Raw genomic sequence first — 23,838 nt, forward strand, 5'->3', positions numbered from 1 at the left:
TTCTCTCACACTGCTTCATGAACTCATCTCGCATCACCTACCTCACAGGTATGATCTCTCCCAGTACATGGGCCAGCTTCTCTCACACTGCTTCATGAACTCATCACACATCACCTACCTCACAGGTATGACCTCTCCCAGAACATGGGCCAGCCTCTCTCACACTACTTCATGAACTCATCTCACATCACCTACCTCACAGGTATGACCTCTCACAGAACATGGGCCAGCCTCTCTCACACTACTTCATGAACTCATCTCACATCACCTACCTCACAGGTATGATCTCTCCCAGTACATGGGCCCGCCTCTCTCACACTGCTTCATGAACTCATCTCACATCACCTACCTCACATGTATGATCTCTCACAGAACATGGGCCAGCCTCTCTCACACTGCTTCATGAACTCAGCTCACAATAGAAGTGAAGGTATACATGTTTGTCCATGGTTAAATGACCACTTGTGCAGGAGTATATATATGGTTAAATCACCAGAGAAGTAGAAGTTTGTCCATGATTAAATGTTCACAGGCAAAGAAGTAGTCGGTAGTAGAATAGAGGTGTGTAGTATGTCTGGGTTTAACCTCATGTGTAGATATCTGTGTTTTCATAACCTCACATGATCATTTATGTACATGGTTTAATGTCCACTGGCATATAACATTTTGTGTAGGTCAATTCATATTACTTAAGAAGAGATGTACATAGACATATTGCAATTCATAAAGTAATTAATGCCAAGAAAGTATTTAAAACTGTTACAATCATTCACTATCTGTATATCTATCATCAGGTCACCAGTTAACTGGAAAGTCATCTGTAGAGATTTACAGCCAGGTGCTGCTGAGTGGGTGTAGGTGTATCGAGCTTGACTGCTGGGATGGCAAGGCCGCAGACGAGGAGCCCATGATCACACATGGCTTCACTATGTGCACAGAGATCCCATTTAAGGTAAAGAGTCATTTTATTGAGCATTTATTAAGCAATCAGTCATTTCTGTTTTACAATGGCATACTGTTCTAATATTAAAATTAAGCTTTTAAAAAACAACACTAAATGGACAAAAAAGCAAGATCTGGGTTGAAAGTTGTCTTTCATTTATTAATGATTTCGTGTGATTATTTGCGGTCAAACTTGCACGATTTTGTTGTAGGATGTGATAGAAGCAATAGCAGTTAGTGCCTTCAAGACTTCAGAGTACCCTGTCATACTCTCCTTTGAAAACCACTGCAGGTAAAAGACACATAACCAATATTTACGACCTTCATTTTACTACTGAACATGTAATGAGAAAGTTTCACATTTGAGCAGTGCCACAGAAAAAAAGTACAAAAAGTATGGTCACACATAAACTATTTAAATATTCACATGAAATATGGGACATGTGTTACCAATACTGATGTGCCAGTCATGGAATTTAGACTTTTTGATGAACAAGCCCAAATTCTTAAACTTTGAATAAACCTTATGTATGAGCGAGCCCTTCTATATAATGCCCAGTATTTCAGGAGGCTTAGATGCATTGAACCAGTGCAGGGCTTGTGCTAAATGTTACCCTTGAAGTGCATATGTGTAGTACCACCAATATATTGAGCATCAGCTGCTATTTAGGCTACTGTGAAATCATTAATTTTCGTGGGGCATTAATGTTTGTGGTTTTCGTGGGTTGGGTGATCCACGAAATCAAGATCCCACGAAATATAGACCCTTTATTCACTTTTTCAATTGCCATGTTATGTACATACTCTAGATAGTTTATTCGTTACAGAGGCCGCAGTATACATCGTTAATATCCGTCTCACTGTATATCTTACTATCATTTTTGTTAATATATTATATCTGCCTTATTTATGATAAACCAAATCATTTTAATGCGTTTTTATGAATCAAATGGCAGAAGCACGTTCCTAAACATGTGCTGTTCATGAAAATCTCTAGGTTTACAAGATGTGAGTGATGAGTGTCGGTTTTCGATTTTTTTCTTTAATGAAATAATTAACCGATTACATTGGAGGTTACTGAGCACCCAACGTGACAATGTACAAAACAACTCGATCAATATACTTATTAAACAAAAACATGTGAATGAATATTGAAATGAGATGATATTCAAAAGTGATTGATTTGGTAAACATCAGCTGTCTTTGGGGATTGTTTACTCAAATATACGGACCTTCTCGGTGTTTTCACAGTTTGCAAAATTCTAAATTGGCATTCATTGGCTTCGTCTACCTGTATTTAGGACCATGGTACATCTTCTTCAATGACCTTAATTTCTAATTAAATCGATAATTGACATGGATATATGCACTAATTGGCATGTAGTACCACTTTAAATAGCGAGTGTCATAAACCGAGTGACGTAGAAGACGGAAAACACGAGCCAGCGCGTGGAGATAATGCAGTCGATCTAGGACGATCGCAGTTTCGATTTTTTTTTTTTTTAAATGAAAAACAACGAATTCAAGTACCCACGAAATTGAAATTTTTTTGGCAAACCACGAAATTTCATGCCAACGAATATAAATGATTTCACAGTATTACAAGTTAGAGTAAAAAAAAATAACATCACAATGTATAACAGCAGGTAAGTACTACCAACCAGTGTAAATATATTTCACTTCACTAATTTTCAAAAGTTAATAAGCAGTTTTGTTTTGAATGATTGGTTTTATGTCTTTCAGCCAAAAGCAGCAGGCAAAGATGGCTGCCTACTGTAGGAATATCTTCGGAGATATGCTGTTAGTTGATCCATTGGAGGGTTTTCCAGTAAGTCCCAGATTTGGTCTTAATTTAAAGCAGACAAATATGATTGTTTTCAGTCATTTAAAATCCTGGTTGGATTGGTCGGAAAATATTTAAACTTGCCATATTGTCCTGACAGACCTTGATACCATTCGTGTTTCTTAGTATTAAAATCCCATCTGTACAATATCATTCATGTGAACTCTACCGGCGGTAGGTAAAAAATACTGCTTTTGAGACCCCTCCCATGGAAATCTACCGCTCTTGAAAAAAAAATGGCCCTCATATTTTTCTTTAAGAAACCTTAAAGTTCTATCAACCATGCTGAAATTCCCTGATAATCTGTTACTTTAAAGAACCTGGTGCAACTTTTTAAATCACTTGACACTTTGGCCGATATCGTTGCTAAGTTACCAGTATGGTACAAATTACCACTTATCAGTATTCTTTATTAATAGGCATCCTACTAATCAGCTTTTTTGTTAATTTCAAAGACATTATAAAACTGTCAAAACATTGTAGAAAATAACATTCCCAATGTGTTATTAATTATCTAGAGTTTATAAAATTTTACGACATTTTGGCACGAAAATTAACATGCACAATTCTGCAGTCGTCTGCACTTATACTCCGACCTGTTTTGGCAGTCTGATTTGATTTATCAGCAGCTCTTCTGAATATAAACTTGTTTTCACTAGTCAGTGGTTATATTCCTTCTGTTTCTCAATCAAAAACACCCAACATTTGACAAGACCCTGAACTATGTCATATTTTATGCGTATTTTCAGTAAATCTAAAAATATAACAAATATCAAGTTTTTGTTTACATTGTTTCCATCATTGTTTTTGACTGAAAATTAAAGGAATTAGAAATTCTACCGCTTTTGAACCCAATCATCACTTTTGAGACCTAAATCTACCTCTCTGTCATTGGCAGAGGTTTACATGTCTGACAATATAGAAGTAGTGAATTCATATCATTTATGTAGTAAAAAATTGTGTTATTGGATTCAATTTTGACAGATTTGTACAGTTAATTCAGACTTTTGTATCCAAGTTTGCAAACAAAGGTGGCATATGTTACAGATTGAGCCAGGGTATCCACTGCCAAGTCCCGAGTTACTGAAAAGAAAAATCATTGTCAAAAACAGGAAAAAACATTTCCACAAAAGTAGGTCATCTGTATTTTCATATCAGTATTAAAATATATGAACATTTTACTTGGACTTTGGAAAATAATAAGATCTAAAAACTTTGATTCTTAAATGCATATTCTAATGTTTATTAAATATTTTAAGGGTAACTGTCTCAAGGTTTTTAAAATCATTGACTGTGTTTAGAACCATTTGCCATTTAAATTCCTTATTTATAGATCTCTCTATCAAAAGCACAATTGATATATGATGTCAACTTAATCATTGGATTACTTGTTACTGTGTATACAAAGATAGTCCTGATCTTTCAGAGCAACAGCAGAATAACACCCAACAGAAGGCACCAACCCAGCGCATAAACAGGAAACAGAACTCTGTGAGTGAGGACATGTCTGCGTCACTGACTGGCTCCCTGGCCGCAGGGGACGATGGGAGCGGCGCGGGTGTGGTAGTAGCAGTGAAGCTGGGACAGCCTGACAGCGTGGAGGGGCCTGACGAGCCAGTGGATGAGGAGGAGAGCGAATCATCCGAGAGTGACGATGATGACGAGGTGACAGGGCTCACAGAGGAGGAGGAGAGGGAGCGTAAACGCAGGATACAGGAGCGGGTGAGTGGGCTTTCAGTTAGGGCTGGGCCGGGGTACTTGCACTGTGGCAGTGATAGTTTGTTGTTTTTAAAGCATTTGGAACATGAGATAGATTGGCTGGTGTAGGGATATGAGGCCAAGAAAACTGGCAAATGTAGACTAACTGTTATGGACTTGGTTAGCACAATTACATAGAAATAGCTTTGAGGTGAAGTATGGATGTAAAAAAAATGGAAATTACTGAAACAACAAATATGGGAGTGGTGCACTAAAATATTCATGGAATAACATGATTTACATGGGAAATGTTTGATACATCTGTATGATTTACATGGGAATATTTGGTACATGTGTATGATTTTCATGGGAAATATTTGGCACATGTGTATGATTCACATGGGAAATGTTTGGCATATGCGTATGATTTACATGGGAAATGTTTGGTACATGTGTATGATTTACATGGGAATATTTGGTACATGTGTATGATTTTCATGGGAAATATTTGGCACATGTGTATGATTCACATGGGAAATGTTTGGCATATGCGTATGATTTACATGGGAAATGTTTGGTACATGTGTATGATTTACATGGGAAATGTTTGGCACATGTGTATGATTTACATGGGAAATGTTTGGTACATGTGTATGATTTACATGGGAAATGTTTGGTACATGTGTATGATTTACATGGGAAATGTTTGGTACATGTGTATGATTTACATGGGAAATGTTTGGCACATGTGTATGATTTACATGGGAAATGTTTGGTACATGTGTATGATTTACATGGGAAATATTTTGTTCATGTGTATGATTTACATGGGAAATGTTTGGTACATGTGTATGATTTACAATGGAACTATTTGGTACATGTGTATGAATAATCTGGGGTATTATAGCTGGTTTAAGTGCAATCAAGGTGTACAAGCTTTCAGTAATATTGTTGTAAATGTCTTTAATCTTATTGTTTGACTTAAATATCCATTCTATGTTGATACTGATGTTGTTTTAATGCATGTAGAAAAACTAAAATGTGATAGACTACTTTCAAACAATAAGAAGCATTCATAGTCCTGTTTAAATAAGTTTGGTTGACAAAAACATACTTGTGGATTTGGGGCTGTGCAGACATTTTGTTCTGGTTAAATGTATGTATTGTTAAAAACAATGGAATGGTCCTTCATCTGTGTGAGTTGGTCACTTTTCTACACATTTGGAGAAAGTTTGGTACAGTGCTGTGTTTTTTGGTTGTGTTGAAGTGTAGCAACATTGGTTATCTGGTTATTATGACTGTTCTTGTAGCATGTGAGGGGTAAAAACATCTTTTACTTGCAGTTTTATGGTTAAAATGTTACAATTCATAATAGTGCCTCTTCTAAATTTATAATATTGGCAATGTTTCTGGAAATAGCTGAAATGTTAATCACGGTGTTATCTTTAATCTTTTCTCCTTATGGGGAAATTATCTGTAAGAATTTGAGATTGTTATGCTCCTAGAGGGAAGAGCATATAGTTGCTACTTCTTAGTGCATCTTTACGTCTGTCCATCACACCCTTGTCTGGAGATTTATTTAAAAACAACTGATGTGATTTCAATGAAATTTGAAGCATAGTCCAAGAGAAATATGCACAAGTGCAGTGCACAAGACCCATACATGTATCTCTAGCTTTAGGCACTGCTGAATTAACCCCCTTTCTTTCACTCTATGCATAAATAATGAAGCTGCTTGTCTGGACTATACCTCAAAAAGCACTGAAGGAAATTAAATGAAACTTTGAATATAGATTGACAGCAATTATTAAGGGAAGTGCAGTGTTCTTCCTTGGTTTCTGAATCATTCTCTCTTTACCATATGTTTTATGTGAAAATTTTGTCCAGATCATAACTCCAAGTCTTAGAGCTTAACTAACTTAAGTCTTCATATGCAGTTTAATCTTATTAAGGAGAAGTGCATGATACAGGAATCATAACATTTTTCTTTTATACTTGTTTATACTACAAACCTCATACATTAATCATATATCTTATTGAGGAGTTAAATAAGTGCAGTGTACACGACCCATTACTCTATTTTTAGTATTTTTTATAAATGTATTAATACATGTAGTTGCTCTTTGTTCATTGGTGTTTTAAGTATTTTGTTTGGAGCATATTCTTATGACTTCCCCTGTTGTTTTTTATTTTTATGCCCCCGAAGATGGGCATATTAAAATCGCACCGTCCGTCTGTCCGTCCGTCTTTCTGTTCGTCCGTGTGTTTGGCTCAATAACTTGTGTCCGGGCTGTAACTTTCCCTTGTATGGACAGATTTTAAAATAACTTGCCACATGTGTTCCACATACCAAGACGACGTGTCGATTGCAAGACCCGTGTCCCTACCTCTAAGGTCAAGGTCACACTTAGGTGTTTATTCACAACAGAGTGCTGCAAATAAGGACATAGAGTATAGGTTGTCGTGTCCGGGCTGTAACTTTCTCTTGTATGGACAGATTTAAAAATGACTTGCCACTTATGTCAGATATACCAAGACGATGTGTCGCGTGCAAGACCCATGTCCCTACCTCTTAAGTTCAAGGTCATACTAAGTGTTTATTCACAATGGAATGCTGCTTATAAGGACATAACAGTGTAGGTTGTCAAGTATGGGTGGTATTGTTTATGTTTAGAGGCAATTTAAAATAACTTGCCATATGTATTTGACAAGTAAAGGCAAGATCAACTTTTCATGTACTGACCTTGTTCATAGGTCAGTGTCACATTCGGGGGCATTCGTCACATACTGTGACAGCTCTTGTTTGTCCTGGTTTTATCAGGGGATATGGCAGTCTGTGAAAGCCTTATATTCTATTTGTACTTCTCTCAAATGTTTTGAGTCTGCCTTTAAGTCCGCAAATGATATGGATGATTTTAAAATCACCTCACACAAATCCTTTCAACAATTAAATGAAGTTTTGATGGTGGTGCTTATGTCTACAACCAACTTTTTTGCCATATATATTACTGGAAGTTTAAAAACAACAAGACTTGGGAAGTAGCATTTTCTAATATGCAATTTCTTATGTGAATTTTTACACTGGGGAGCATACACAGTTCCCAAAGATAGCAGTATTTAAATTGGTTTGCCTGTTTGCTTTCAGCAAATGCATATGGTAATATGATGCCAAGTTTGACATTTATACTTGGATGAGAGTCTGTAAGAAGTTTTCTGTATCTTGTATGTGATATATTCTTAGTTGTATGGCAGAAAGTGAAGCTTTGTAGTGATGGAGCTGGCCTGCTTTCTTTCACAGTATTGGAAATACAATTTTGCATGAAGCATGGACAAATTAACTTGTTCAATGTTGCAGTTTTACTGTGGTTCATTTTTCCATGTATAGATTAAATTATAAGTTCAACATTAAGTCCTAAGATTATATTTTAACAAGTATATGAAAGTTTACAACTATAAAAATACCTATTATAAAGGTTTCGTATTATGTTGTCAATTCTGCTATTACTTCGAATTTCTTCCAATCTAAAGCATGCTTATATATACAGACATAATTATACCCAAAGCTTTTATAGGACTAGAATAACTGCAGCTAGTCTTCCTAGCGTAGCAGAGCTACCTGATGTGGGTGATGATGATCACAAGTGGCCGTACAGTTTGTTTTACATGTATGATTGTCGTAGTTGTGTAAAGTAAGGTTTGTTTTTCTGCCAGCTGCAGCTTGATTATAGCGATGGGGATAGTGATGGCGACATGTATTACATGGTATATACCACCGGTGATGGCTCCCAGTGGGGGTGCCGGCTCACTGGCTCACTCAACTCACCTGTAGCCACTGGACACATGATGTAGGACACCTATTGCATATGGTCACCCATAGGCATTGTATACGGCCTTGAATACCACACACATCTGTCATGATCACGGCTTGTGTACATGTGGTAAATATTGTGGGCTGCTCCACTGGTAGGATCAATTAAGGTGGCGTGTAATTGGGACTCAGAATGGCCATATCACATGATTTATTCAGTTGATCAGTGTCATGAGACAGTCACATGTTAGTCATGTGACCCTCTATTGGTGGAGTGTGAGGTGAGAGCCAGTGACCCGAGCCACTCCGCATGTCTGCCTGCTGCCTGCATGCTCGGCTCTGTGGTCATATCAGATGGCTGAAATTTAAACAATCATGTCTTTTCTTGCGCACATTGTTAAATAACATCGGTACCCAATTTACACTCTGCTTAATCATGTAGTATGAGGTACTTCAATAGGAAAACACTAACCTGTGTAAAAAAATGTAGCTAAAATTTCAGTTGTAATTAACTTTCCCATCGTTATATACAGGGAGTGTACTGTGTTTCACCCAGGTCACAACATTTTGTAGACAAATCTGCGTTATTTTCTCAACATGCATACATTGTAAGTTAGGAAATGACCACAGAGGCCGGGATTATTACAGTTCCATTAATCCATTTAAGTTTGTTTTTGATTTCAGTTAAAACAAGAGAAGGTAAACAGATCACACATATTTGATGTTTTTATCTGAAATAACCATTAAAAATGACCATGCAGTTAGGATGGGGTTATACATTCACAATATAACCCTTTTTGTACTTGTATCTAATGTAGCATATTAGCATCTCTCACTCCAAGCTATCCAATATGAAGAGTTTTATTCACAAATGTCTTAATAATCTGCTTTATTCATATTAACAGTTAATTCTTTTTAGCCAAATTTCTGTCTTATAAGAGCACATCTGTGGAAAACCCACAGCATCAGTAGGGAAATGCAAGTCAAGAGCATGGTTTATGGTCTTGTCCAAAGGGTTTGTCCTTAAATGCTAATCATAATCCTAGCATTCCCATTACGCCAACTTAAAGTTACTGGCCCAAATTTCTTGAAATATTGTAAGCATAACAGGTTTAAGAATCATATTTCATTTATACAAATTATTGGATTAAACTCGATTTTTATAAACCAAAACTCTTCAAAAGGAGAAAATTACCTAATTAATACCAAAACATAAATAATGAGCTCAATTAAGCTTGATCCTGTTATAAGGGTTTAAAGATTGTTTGAGAAATTGGGGCCAAGACACTAAGAATATAAGTATCTTCCATGGCTGAGAGTGTAAGATAGGTTCATCCCGACCCGAGCGCAGGGTGTTTTGCGGAAACTCGGTAAACCTCGTTTCCGCAAAACACCCTGCGCTCGGGTCGGGATGAGCCTATCTTACACGAGCGGCTATGGTAGATGCTTTTTCTCCCACCTCAGTTAAACAAAATTGTGTAAAAATGTATTTTTTGCTGGAACTCTTTTGTGCGTAGTGAAAATAAATGTGTATGGATATTTGATAATTTCGTGGTTGTCATGGATATGCTCGCAGTGATTCAGGTTATGTTACTAGTCAAATCAGTCTTTAAATAGTTCAGAGGAGAGTGGAGCATTATTTCTTGAAATATGCGTGAAAACTTTTTTATGGTGACATTTGAACCAAGAAATAGTTTATTAGCATTCTAAATATTGCCACAAGACAAGGTTTCTATGATGCTACAGACGACAGTCTTCAACAAGGGAGGTAATTACAATGTGGAGACAGTTAAAAAGGAGTTCCATACGGGCATTTTATCTTCGCCCGTGGGCAAGATAAGAATTTCTAGCATGGTTAAATTATTGGATGTACTTATCTGAGATGGGAGAAATTGATCGCTTATGTGTTGCTGTTTTTTTTTAACTTAACGTTTTATTGTTATTAGGCTGAATGACGCTAAGGACATTGGCATATTATTGAAATATTAGTGACGCCTTTCAGGTATCTGTTGTACAAATAAGCCGAGCCATTGCCAATCATGTTATATCTGTGTGTCTGGTGACCTTATATAATTCTTGGTGTTATATGAAAGGGTGTTGTATCCTGATGAAATATATATGTAACAAAATAAACGTATTAAGTCATCGCTCTTTGAATTTTTTTTCTTTCAATTTACATTGGAAATGAAATGGCCAATTTTGCAACCTTCCAAGGCAAAAAATCTTTTCAGTAAAAAGAAATATCAAAATCTTTTTTAGCATATTCTTTCAATTAATAACAAATCATTATGGGGTTACCGGCCTTCCAAAGTTCATCTTTTCAAATGATTCCAAATTAATATGGGGTCACCTAGCGAGCCTTTCAAAATTCACATTATTGTACATAAGATACCATTTATCGATTTTAAAGCTATTTTGTTCTTTATATCCTTTTAACTTTCATTTCTCTTCACTTTTCTTTTAGCAGCTCTCCCATCGTAATACTAGATGTTCACAGTGTGTAGTTTATATAGCATTTTGCACTCTATTTAGATGCAACCATTCTCGACTTTCTGTTCCTAAAAAAGCTTAACTGTGGCATATAACTTCACTTTCCTTTAACTTTGAACTGTATTAATCAATTGAGTGTTATGAATAAGGTGCATTCCAGGAACTCTTCACTGTTAATTTATTCCACAATATCTGAAATTTATCTCTTGAAGATTTAATTCACATTTCTGGAGGGTTGGGGTTAAATGAAGGTGAAGGTTGTTGGAAGGCATCAGTAGTTAAAAGAATGATGTACCTTCCTTGAATGAAGTGTCTCTTGTAAACACCCATGATCTGCTGTTTTGATGTACCGGTAATACATTTTTTTTAAAAATGTGCAAATTTTGAAAAAAAACATCAATGTTGAAACATGAAATTAATTTTATAAATATGACAATAATTTTTTTTTATAAAATAACAATTTTTTATTGAATATTGTGCCAGCAGCTGATCCTTGGTCCTTTTGGTCTGGGCTATGTTGGCCAGATATTTTCTCAGGGTGTATTGTAACATATCACACAGTTATCTTATTGGGGTAGAATTTGTTAATATTTCAGCCAATGTTATCAACATTGAAATGTTAATGTTTTTTACCTGTTTACTGTACATATGTATGTTATGTGAATATGCTTTGAAGATGTCAGACAGAATGTTAAAGCTGCACTCCACAGATTTACCGTTTTTACAACTTTTTTATTTTTTGTCTGGGAAAAAGCAAATTTTTGCATAAGTATCTGCAAACAAATGATAAAAGATTGCTGACCAAAGATCAGATCGCAAATTTGCATATTTCCGTTTGAAAATCAATGTTTTATGGCTTAAACCATTACTAACAGTTTAAGAAAAATGTATAAAACATTAATTTTGACCTCAAATACAAAGATCTGCGATCTAATTTTTTGTCAGCTGTCTTATATCACTGTTTTCCATGGATTTTCACAAAAATTGGTTCTTTCCAAGACAAAAAATAAAAAAGTTGTCAAAACGTTCAATCTGTGAGAGTGCAGCTTTAAGATTCAAGAGGCCAATTGCTTCTTTTTTTGTATAAAAAACAAAAACACTGGTCAAAACAGAGGGTAATGGGCTGTAACATTTACCTTCTGCACCTTTTCAAATTACTATTTCAGGTAATTCATCCTTTCATGTTCCTTGGAAAATTTGTATATCTGAAGGAAAACAATAACTTGTTTTTGTTATAGGGGTCGTTCAGTTTACACAAGTATCAAACTCATATAATTAAAGGCCATTCAACAAGAAAGGTTTAATTATCTATTGTAGTCTGTAACACTTATAAAATATTAATGTGAGCAAAAATATTCTAATGAATGGAAAACGTTTGACACAAATCAAGTATAGCATTTTTTCTGTGGTCACTGCCTGTATGCATGCATGATGCTGTAAAAATAACATAATCATCTTGATGTATCATTGAATGGGTTGCTTAAAAATATGAATTGCCTGTTGAGTTTGTCAACTACACAGCCACTCTAAGTTTTGAGCAACTAGTCATTAATCAAACTATGCATTCATCCAGTATCACCTCACATATACACACACATACCCTTTGTCAATTACAGGGTACAGCAGGTTCAGAAGCTGAGGCTGGGATGGAAATGTCTGCCCTCGTCAACTATGTGCAGCCTGTGCACTTCCACTCATTTGATATGTCCGAGAGTAAGTACCTGGTCATGTGTGTGGACTTGTAAGTATATTAGACATGGTATCAGTATGAAACTAGCATTAGCCAATCTCAAGCAAATCTGAAGAGATCTTTGTCATTATTGTATGCAAATTACTCATGATCAATCTTAACATTGCTGAGCATCTATTGATCTTGAACTGTGTTAGTGACCTATTTTTTATTCAATATTTTTTCTCACGATTTGCAAATGAATTATTGCATATTCATAATAAATATTGTATCAGTTACACATAAACCTTGAATGCAAACCTAAATTCTATAGGATGATATTTTCTAGCATAGCACAAATCTGCATAATATCTGCATATTTGAGGGTAGTTTTTCATTTGTTGGTTGACATTCCTAGTATTTAATTCTATTCAAATGCTTATGAATGTAATGACATTTCAGAAAAGGGGCGAGCATACGAGATATCTTCATTTGTGGAGACGCAGGCAACTAACCTGCTGAAGGAATATCCCGTCGAGTTTGTCAAGTATCCTTCATCAGCCAGATGGCTTATCAGGATTTCTGTCTCTTCAGGAATCGACAACACCTTGGTTTTACTTGCTGTCTTCTATGGTTAAAGAGCCAGCAGTCATTTTAATAGACATCTGTCCTGTTCAAATTATATTTAAAAAAATAAAATTGTTAAAATAGATTCTGTAGAGAAAGTGCTTTTTATGAATTTATTTAAGTTTTGTAATATAAACCCAAAAGAATCTGGAAATGTTCAAGTCCAAAAAGATCCTTTTAGGATTATTCTTTAGAGTTTTCTCTGACTAACATACAACTTAAGAAGCTTTTTCTATTCTGTTTGCAGTTACATGTACTATTTATAAGTAGTTTTCCTCTTTAAGTAGCATAATATGTAGATTGCATTCCTATACTCTATATCTAGTGTGTTTTATATTCAGCATATACTTTTTAGTTTATCCAAAAAGAAAAATAGGTATATGTTCTGTTTCGAATATAGTTATTGTAAAAAAAAGCTTATTTAATGGGCTAGGACATATTTTGGTTTAAACAAAAGTATAGCGCTGTGTTTTGTGTTTAGCTCACTATTCGTGTGTAACTTTGCTGTGTAGAATTTCTATGCAGCGTGTATTAACCTTCTTTTCTCACATGCCTCACAATATAGCGGCAGCTTGTATGTCTTAACTTGTGTGTAGCTACAATAAGCGGCAGTGCAGCAGGGTTTATCCTCGGGGCACTCGTGTTGACTCCAGCAACTTTATGCCGCAGGTAAATACTAACACTTCTCGGAATAACTTATGGTGCAGAAATGTTGGGGCATACATCTGATACATGTTCTTAAGTTACTGTTAGCTTGAGACAAAATCAGTGTAATAAAAAATATCAAATTAACTTGGCTACTCTCTACCAGGCATGCTTTTAATTACGAACCATTCAATTCAAACTTTATCATAGAACACTATAAGAACATTTCTGCACCATAGGTTTTTGTTTTTATTTGCAATATTAGAGAGTTTCTATTAAGCACATCTTTTTACTTAGTAGTTGAACTTTGTAGAATAGTCTCCGCCATTTTAAATGTTCTTAAAAGTAAAATTTTAACAAGAATCACTAAAAAGAGATAATGTTATGTTTTATGACAACATTTTGTTTCTGGCCTTCTCTAGCAAAAGTAGCTCTCTATCTGTTCAACTACATCATATTGTATGATCTGATTCTGATATATATCGAGTAGATTTTTTAGCTGCTAGATCACTAGCTATCTTTTGCTCTCCAGTGTTTTACTAACTTGCACAACATTCTCAATGCACTTCTCAAATTGATCTTGTAATACTCAAGTTGTTTTATTTGTACTGCCAACTGATCACAAGAGAGTCCATTCTTCTCTTTTAAGGACATTTTTCTCAGCTTGCATTTCTTTACAGCTTTGCTTAGTAGAAACAATATCGGTGGTGGATAAAGTTAAAATTTATTTAATTTTGTTTGTTTCACAATGGTAATAGTTGTCATTAGTTGTCAGGAATGTTATGATTATTGTCAGTTGTCAGTATTCTTAACACTTGTCCAAAGATACAACAAAAAACAACTGATAAGAATTTACCCGAGAGCTACAAGATTTAATTCCACGAATTTTATGCCGCAGGTAAAAATGCTTCCTACTACATTCTCAATATATAAACAAAGTTAATATATTCATTAACCAGGTTTTCAACGAAAACAGGGTTATAAGAATGAGGATGTCATTGGTTGGTGAGGTGGGCAGACGATTGGACGTCCTGGCAGTTTAAGTTAGCAGTGATTGATAGTGATGAAATTTGGTTTGTAGGCAGCTTATGTGAGTAGCTAGCCTGGGATTGCTTTGCTTTTGAGGGCGGGGTCAAGGTCATGGTCAAGGTTACAAAAAATATAAAAATGGCAGGGGCAGGGTCAAGGTTAATAAAAAAAAGAGAAGTATGGTTTTCGACCAATAACTTATGTAAGGATTGATGTATAGTGAATAAACTTGTTGTGTAGGTAGCTTATGTGAAGATCTCGCTTGGGATTGCTTTGCAGGGTGGGGTCAAGATCAAAGTTACCAAAAATAGGTAACAGTTTCTGCCCAGTAACTTTAGTTAGGAATGTTGGAAAGTGATGAAACTTAATGTGTAGTTAGCTTATGTGAAGAGCTAGCTCTTTGGATTGCTTTTGGGTGGAATGGGGTCAACGTTGTTGTAGCTTAAAAAATAGGAAATTGGTTTCTTGCCAATAATTTCTGTTAAAGTAATGGAAAATGATAAATTTAAATTTTCACATTTGAGTGGTGCATGTCTAGGGAGTGGTGAGTCTGACTGAAGATGTTTGTGACTATTGACCCATTCTGCTGATAGTGTGCATAACTGTAGCAAATAATGAATTATATAAAAGGGTTCATAAGCGGATTAAACATTTTCCTCGTGAAGAGAACTAAATTGGTATTCAATGCTGTCGGCTTGCCAAAAGGTTAACCATTGTAATATGCAAGAACAGTTAAAGGATATTCACAGAAAACTTTGTGTGGATGTGGCAGCGAAACTAAACTTATAAGATACTTAACTTCAACTATGTCTCTTTTACATAAAAGTGAAGAGAAAGGCTGCTGCTTTTTTCTAACTTGTACAAGAAAGTAAATGGCCGTATGAAATGCCTGTTTTAGTCACATTGCAGCATTTCTAGTTTATATGTGGAGGTGAAATCATAATTTTGAGATATGATGGTATGTCAATCTTTATTTTTGAGAGAGTTTGAAGATTTTAGAGGACTTTCACAAACAGTTTATTTCCTGAAACTTGCTCCAGTATCAACATTTTATTCAAAATTTCATAGAAAATATTTACACGTGTAACTATGTTCAATGATGTTATATGTTGTCATTTGTGTCGTTATATGAGTTATTATATGTGTCATTATATGAGTTGTTATATGTGTCATTATATGAGTTGTTATATGTGTTGTTATATGAGTTATTATATGTGTCATTATATGAGTTGTTATATGTGTCATTATATGTCTTGTTATTTAAGTTGTTAACACTTCACAAGTTTTCTACCCTCTTTCAGATTTTCTGGAATGCTGGTTGTCAACTAGTGGCCCTAAATTTTCAAACTCTGGGTAGGTCCCTCAACACATAACAAGAAGTTGAGGTGTGCGTGCAAGACTGGCAAAACTACCTAATGGAAACAAAGCCTTACATCCAACTTGCACTCATCCCTCAACATGATGTGTTTTAACAGCTAAAAAGTTCTCATCTATCTGTTGAAGGATTGAAATTATATTATATGAGTCAGAATGATTACCGTAAATCACTGTACATAGGGCGTTATTATACAGATAAAAGTGACCAGTTAAAGTGTTTCAATGTACAAGTCAAATACCTGATTACATTTATATGATGTGCAGACCTTGCCGTGTATATGAAAAACCTGGTTATATGTATATTATGTGCAGACCTGGTTGTGTATATGAAAAACCTGGTTATATGTATATTATGTGCAGACCTGGCCGTGTATATGAAAAACCTGGTTATATGTATATTATGTGCAGACCTGGTCATTTATATGAAAAACCTGATTATATGTTAATTATGTGCAGACCTAGCCATGCAGCTTAACCTGGGTATATTTGAGTACAACAACCGGTCAGGCTACATTCTCAAGCCAGACTTCATGAGAAGACTGGACAAACACTTTGACCCATTTGCTGAGTCTGTGGTGGATGGCATTGTGGCTGGAACCGTTACATTCAAGGTCAGTTGAGCTACATTAAAATCTCAGAAACTCTGGTCATGTTTGTTTCAATTCTTTTTTTGTCATGGCCTTGGTTTCATCATCATAATACAATGTTGATGTTAACCCTTCAAGATGTTCTCATGAAATATGTTCCACATCCACAACAATGGTTGACATCACTGGATGGAAAAGAAACCGTAAAGGTTCTAAGAATCATGTTTAAAATACCTGTATTAAAACTGAGCTAGGCTGTATAACCTTGTATGGTGGTTGCAGGTGATATCTGATTGAAACCATTATGTATTTGCCATGTACTCAACTAAGCCCTGTGTGTCTGTATCAGGTGATAGCCGGCCAGTTCCTATCAGACAAGAAGGTTGGAACATACGTGGAGGTGGACATGTTCGGGTTGCCGACAGATACACACAGGAAAAAATTCCGTACACGCACTGTCCCCAACAACGGCATCAACCCTGTTTATGATGAACCACCTTTTGTGTTCAAAAAGGTACAAACAGAATATGCAAGATTATTACCTGAAGTATAATTGTTTGAAATTAATGCATTTATGATAATCTTATTTTGTCATATGAGAATCTTGATCAATTGTCTTAGTCTTAGTAATAGAAAACTTTTAAACTGAGACAGAAATGTAAAGCCAATATCCTTTATATAAAAAATGATACCATGATTAGTGTGTTTGGTTGTTTTTTATTTTCAGGTAGTACTGCCAAACCTTGCTGTGATTCGTATTGGGGTGTACGAGGAGACGGGGAAGATGATTGGCCACCGTGTTCTCTCTGTTGAGTCACTCAGGCCTGGTATGTCTGCATCTTGGCAATGTTAAGCCAGTGTCTATCAGTGATGTTTCGTTTTCTGTGCCTCTTGTCACCAGGTCTTTGTATTTGCAGACAGTCGCTTAAAGATTTTTTTTAGAGTTTTTGCACAAATGAATTGATCCTATCCACTTAAAAAACATTCTGAAAGAAATTATATGTATGTGGTAAAGAGATATGTAAATAGTGTTTCCATGAAATTCCTTTCTTTCACAAAAACCTAAAGAATGCACTGTTTCCAGGTTACCGACATGTGAATTTGCGCAATGAGTGTAACCAGCCCCTCCTGTTGCCCAGCCTGTTTGTACATATATCCGTCAAGGACTACGTCATGGACATGCATGCAGGTACAACACTGGAAAGGTGTTAATACCATACTCGTGGGAATAAGTCATAAGTGTTTTTATACACACTTAATGACAGAACTAGTCTGTTGAAAAGTATATGCCATACCTTGGCCAGTGTGTTACCTAGTACCCATGGGATAGGGGGTTAGCATGTTGGTTGCAGTGGTTTAGTACTTTTAGTAATGTATAAACATATTTTGTAACACACCACAACAGATTTCAGTATAATAAAGAATGAAACACCTGTTCACTGCTGTTATAAACCACACTTCATTTCTAAAGCAGTTGGTTGAAGTTTAAAAGATACATACAATTATAACAGGTAGTCTTACAAATTATTGAATAGCATTTGAACTTTTATATCTTCTCTGGAGTCTATATAAACCAATGTTGTATATCATGCAGATTTTGCGGAAGCATTGGCTGACCCTATGAAGCACCTGAGCAAGATGACGAAACACAAGATGCAGCTCGAGGTGTTCACTGATGACGAGGGAGAGCCGGTCAGTACGCCCGCGACTAATGGCAATGTATGTTTCACTTATATTGTTCTCTTATCACGCTCATAAACATCAATGTCAGTAGAGCTAGGGGCCGTTTCATCAAGGATCCTAGAAACTAGTTTGTACCTAGGAATGATTTTCAACACCAGTACTGCACTGTTTTAATCCTTCCTTGCTACAAAATTGCTCCTAGAATTATTGTCAAAACAACCCTGGTCAGTACTCTCACTACAGATGTATTTTGTGCTTAAAAACTTGCTAGTAACACAGCTGTGTGTTACCTCCTCAACTATTTGTAAAGCTAAATGTTCTTGTAGTTCTGTTATGCCAGTTTTCCACACTGTGCTACATGTTCCCTTTTAAACTGATCATAGACATCAATGATCAGGGATGCAATTAAATCTGCTTTTCATAAACTAAAAGAATTCTCTCTGGTACTTTATACTTAAACATTGATTGTGCATACACAAAAATTATATCATCCATGTTCGAAATTCTCCACTTTTATGTTCTGACTTTTTGCCTTTCACACTAGAGATCAAAGGTGCGATATCCTGCTAGAGTAGCACCTCAAAAATGAATCAGAGTACTGGTTTTCCCAGATGAAGCACCCTCAAACATTATTCGAATAAGATATCAGCTTTTATCATAAGCAACTAAAATATACTGTAATAAACTAACTATGCTATAACCATTCGGCACTAGGAGGAGGAGTCGGAGAAGAAAGTGAGCCAGTCTACTGAGGAGCCTCCTTTCAACCCTCCACCACGCGTGAACAGGAACGGCAGCTTACCCAATGTCTTCAACAATGGTACGTTCACCATGTGTAAACAAAACTATTAAACAAGATTAGATCAGATTTATTTTAAGTCACCAAGAGCACAACATATACATGGAGTTAAATTTGAACCCACTATAAAACCATTAATGCAGTCTGCGCTAGAAGACTTATGAAACATCTGACTGTGACCTATGGAGTAATCAGATACAAAGACCCAATACCATATAGTTTTGTTCTGTAATAATGCCTGAAAGTACATGCCCTTGGGCCTAATACTCTGCTGCTTTTGCATTTCGTTTAGTTTGTTCTCGTTTTCTTGATTTTTTTTGCATCTCACTACTTATTTATGTACAACATTTACAGGCATTCTTCATCATTTTATGGCAAACAAAGAATTATAATTGTTAAACATTGAATATGTTAAGACTATTACATTGATATAAACATCATGCCTATCATGTATTGAATGAATGACAAAACCTGATTTCCAATGGTAGTACTGCACTGCACTGTTAAATCTCTGCTCAATTTGAAATTACTCCTAGTATCAGTGATGAAATGACTGATTTCTGACATTGACTTCAGAGTTCAGAACAATGATTTATTATGTTTTCAGGTGTTAATGAGGCCCCTCGATTGACACGGACACCATCCAACCCACACTCGACCGTGATGAAGAAGGACAGTGCATTCTCTAACAGCTCCGACAACTCAGGTACTATAATTGTCATGTTTTCATGTATGGGGAGGGCTGCATTGTGGATCAATGTCTTTGTTTAAGGGATTATCAGTACAAAAGGGTTTTCTCATAGTTGAGAAATGTGTTTGTTTGTTATATGTTTTTGGTAAATTAAGAAGAATGTTTTTTCACTAACAAAACATTGTTGTTTTTTTAGTCAGTAATTTACTTGATTATTTCCTGCTGTACACCTATCAAAGTTTATCCTGCGATTTTTCTATACAAATTTTGCTGACTGCCAATTCAATAGAGAAAGAACGGACCGAAGTTGGCATGCAATATCTTGGCAACAGTTATACTTTTACTTTTACATGCTCTGACATTAAAAGCTATGCTTTTAAAAAAAGTTACAGCCCAATAATCATTTAAGATTTGTATCCTGCCTGGAATGAAAGAGAAAATAAGATATGTGTTTGATATTAATATCACTTTTGAATGAAAACAAACTCCATGCTTTTAATCTAAATTTCTGTGAGCGTGCATTTTGATCCCCTGCAACAGCATGTAAAATGGCTGTATGATACAGGACTAACATCAGCCCAATAGTGACCAATAGCAGTAATGTGTTCACAACCTCCCAATAGTGAGCAATGGCAGTAATGTGTTCACAACTTCTCAATAGTGAGCAATGGCAGTAATGTGTTCACAACTTCTCAATAGTGAGCAATGGCAGTAATGTGTTCACAACTTCTCAATAGTGAGCAATGGCAGTAATGTGTTCACAACTTCTCAATAGTGAGCCATGGCAGTAATATGTTCACAATCTCCCAATAGTGAGCCATGGCAGATATGTGTTCACAATCTCCCAATAGTGAGCAATGGCAGAAATGTGTTCACAACCTCCCAATCGTGAGCAATGGCAGTAATATGTTCACAACTTCTCAATAGTGAGCAATGGCAGAAATGTGTTCATATCCTCCCAAAAGTGAGCAATGGCAGTAATTTGTTCATATTCTCCCAATGGTGAGCAATGGCAGTAATATGTTCACAACTTCTCAATAGTGAGCAATGGCAGTAATGTTTTCACAACTTCTCAATAGTGAGCAATGGCAGTAATGTTTTCACAACTTCTCAATAGTGAGCAATGGCAGTAATGTGTTCACAACTTCTCAATAGTGAGCAATGGCAGTAATGTGTTCACAACCTGTCAGTAGTGAGCAATGGCAGTAATGTGATCACAACCTCTCAATAGTAAGCAATGTCAGTAATGTGTTCACAACTTCTCAATAGTGAGCAATGGCAGTAATGTGTTCACAACTTCTCAATAGTGAGCAATGGCAGTAATGTGTTCACAACTTCTCAACAGTGAGCTGAATGGCAGTTATGTGTTCACAACCACTCAATAGTGAGCAATGTCAGTAATATGTTCACAACTTCGCAATAGTGAGCAATGGCAGTAATGTGATTACAACCTGTCAGTAGTGAGCAATGGCAGTAATGTGATCACAACCTGTCTGTAGTGAGCAATGGAAGTAATGTGTTCACAACTTCTTAATAGTGAACAATGTCAGTAATGTGTTCACAACTTCACAAAAGTGAGCAATGTCAGTAATGTCTTCACAACCTCTCAATAGTGAACAATGGCAGTAATGTCTTCACAACCTCTCAATAGTGAACAATGGCAGTAATGTCTTCACAACCTGTCAATAGTGAACAATGTCAGTAATGTGTTCACAACTTCACAAAAGTGAGCAATGTCAGTAATGTCTTCACAACCTCTCAATAGTGAACAATGTCAGTAATGTCTTCACAACCTGTCAATAGTGAACAATGGCAGTAATGTCTTCACAACCTCTCAATAGTGAACAATGGCAGTAATGTCTTCACAACCTCTCAATAGTGAACAATGGCAGTAATGTGTATATATCAACTAATAATATTAAGCATGGAAATCTTTGATAAGATACTATTTTAGGGTTTTAAAATAGTGTCCAAATAAACCATCCATTATTGTTAACACTGCCCTTTGTTGTGAATTGTTCTGTGCTGAAGTATTGTGCCTTACCAGACTGTTACCTGTCCTGTGGCCCAGTACTGTGCACACTACCATGTGATTGTATTGTGGCCAGTACCTTACTGTTTTATGTTGTTATTCGTACAGGAAGCATGAACCTTAGATCTAGATTCAGTGGTAAGAATGGACTGTAGACTAGACCTAACTATGTACACGTGTGTCCACATTTCTTCATAGTGTTCACAGAAAGGCTTCAGCTAGATTTCAAGAAAAATCTGTCCAATATGCTGGCTGCACCCTCACTTTTGCTGGTGCACAAAGTGTATTCTAAGCATTGGCAATATTGGTTCAGAAAGAGTATTGTCGCTTTTAAGCCTATTTTGCCTCTCTAACATATTTACCAAAGTGTTTACTTAAAAGAAATAGGTTTGTCCATTTAAATTTACCAATGCTATTTTGTATGAAAAAAACAAAACACTTTTAGATTGAAATGTGGACATGCTTTGTTAACATTAACTACACACTGGAGCTGTACTCACTTCTAACACACAAAGGGATGTTCACCTAGTCACGGAGTTGCCTACCTTTGTCTAGTCACATGGCTTTTCTGCACAATTTCTTAGTAAGGGCAGGTGTTTTGTTTTTCAACACATTTCTTTTCCTTATAAGCGGATAAAAAAGTGGACATGATTGATTTAGATGAAATAATATACCCATTATCATTAAACAGTATGGTGAAAATGTATTTTAGAGTTTTATTCAAAACGTTAAAAATAAATGTTAATTGTTTCTACCTCTCAACAAGCTACACTCACCGAATTCAATTTTGCTGAATATTGAAATGTGTTGTTCATAAATTAAAGACCTCAAGGCCAACATTTCTGTTTGGAGCTAAGTAAAAAAACAATCAGATTTTCTCTCCCTAACGTTAACCCATCATATGTCATGTTTATATACACCAGAATTTGTTATATATGCATTTAATCAGAGCCTTGCATGTTGTTTGCAGTGTATTTGATATAAGTATTTATCATGCTGTCTGTGACTTCTGTTGCCCCCTGCCTGTTACCTCTGCTACCTCATGTCTATTACCTCTGTTGACCTCTGCCTGTTTCCTCTCTTGACCCCTGCCTTTACCTCTTTGGACTCCTGCCATTATTTCTGTTGCGCCCTGCCTGTTACCTCTGTTGACCCCTGCCTGTTTCCTCTCTTGACCCCTGCCCGTTACCTCTGATGACCCCTGTCATTATTTCTGGTGCCCCCTACTTGTTACCTCAGTTGCCCCCTGCCCGTAACCTCTGCTGCTTCATGTCTGTTACCTCTGTTGATCCCTGCCTGTTACCTCTGCTGCTTCATGTCTGTTACTCTGTTGACCCCTGCCCATTACCTCTGTTGCTTCATGTCTGTTACCTCTGTTGCCCCCTACCCGTAACCTCTGCTGCTTGTTCATGTCTGTTACCTCTGTTGATCCCTGCCTGTAACCTCTGCTGCCGAATGTCTGTTACCTCTGCTGCTTCATGTCTGTTACTCTGTTGACCCCTGCCCATTACCTCTGTTGCTTCATGTCTGTTACCTCTGTTGCCCCCTACCCGTAACCTCTGCTGCTTCATGTCTGTTACCTCTGTTGCTTCATGTCTGTTACCTCTGCTGCTTCATGTCTGTTACTCTGTTGACCCCTGCCCATTACCTCTGTTGCCCCCTGCCCGTAACCTCTGCTGATTCATGTCTGTTACCTCTGTTGCCCCCTACCTGTAACCTCTGCTGCTTCATGTCTGTTACTCTGTTGACCCCTGCCCATTTCCTCTGTTGCTTCATGTCTGTAACCTCTGTTGACCCCTGCCCATTACCTCTGTTGCCCCCTGCCCTTTACCTCTGCTGCTTCATGTCTGTTACCCCTGTTGACCCAAAAATGTTTCCTCTCTTGTCCCCTGCTGTTATTTCTGTTGCCCCCCTGTCC

At 36.4% G+C, this 23,838-nt stretch overlaps 1 protein-coding gene across 7 annotated transcripts in view; it reads left to right on the top strand.

Annotated features, from left to right (window-relative positions):
• The window catches only part of LOC128208880 (1-phosphatidylinositol 4,5-bisphosphate phosphodiesterase beta-1-like), a 97,868-nt gene that overhangs the window by 52,135 nt on the left and 21,895 nt on the right, over nucleotides 1–23,838 (top strand). For 4 of the 7 annotated variants that reach the window (XR_008256909.1, XM_052912557.1, XM_052912555.1 and 1 more), the window contains exons 10-27: nucleotides 795–952; nucleotides 1,155–1,234; nucleotides 2,686–2,770; nucleotides 3,833–3,917; nucleotides 4,212–4,507; nucleotides 8,976–8,990; nucleotides 12,398–12,494; nucleotides 12,913–12,997; nucleotides 14,548–14,620; nucleotides 16,053–16,104; nucleotides 16,585–16,739; nucleotides 17,065–17,229; nucleotides 17,443–17,542; nucleotides 17,800–17,904; nucleotides 18,310–18,434; nucleotides 19,113–19,218; nucleotides 19,805–19,903; nucleotides 22,029–22,058. Coding sequence is in view for 6 of the 7 variants with exons in the window: in XM_052912557.1 (XP_052768517.1) it covers nucleotides 795–952; nucleotides 1,155–1,234; nucleotides 2,686–2,770; nucleotides 3,833–3,917; nucleotides 4,212–4,507; nucleotides 8,976–8,990; nucleotides 12,398–12,494; nucleotides 12,913–12,997; nucleotides 14,548–14,620; nucleotides 16,053–16,104; nucleotides 16,585–16,739; nucleotides 17,065–17,229; nucleotides 17,443–17,542; nucleotides 17,800–17,904; nucleotides 18,310–18,434; nucleotides 19,113–19,218; nucleotides 19,805–19,903; nucleotides 22,029–22,058 (1,911 nt within the window). In the remaining variant the exon portion in view is untranslated. Of the gene's footprint in view, nucleotides 1–794; nucleotides 953–1,154; nucleotides 1,235–2,685; nucleotides 2,771–3,832; nucleotides 3,918–4,211; nucleotides 4,508–8,975; nucleotides 8,991–12,397; nucleotides 12,495–12,912; nucleotides 12,998–13,673; nucleotides 13,747–14,547; nucleotides 14,621–16,052; nucleotides 16,105–16,584; nucleotides 16,740–17,064; nucleotides 17,230–17,442; nucleotides 17,543–17,799; nucleotides 17,905–18,309; nucleotides 18,435–19,112; nucleotides 19,219–19,804; nucleotides 19,904–22,028; nucleotides 22,059–23,838 lie in introns of all 7 variants that reach the window. The other 3 variants (XM_052912554.1, XM_052912558.1, XM_052912556.1) reach the window with 3 other exon arrangements.

Source organism: Mya arenaria, chromosome 11, assembly GCF_026914265.1.
Source record: "Mya arenaria isolate MELC-2E11 chromosome 11, ASM2691426v1".
Taxonomy (NCBI): Eukaryota; Metazoa; Mollusca; class Bivalvia; order Myida; family Myidae; genus Mya; species Mya arenaria.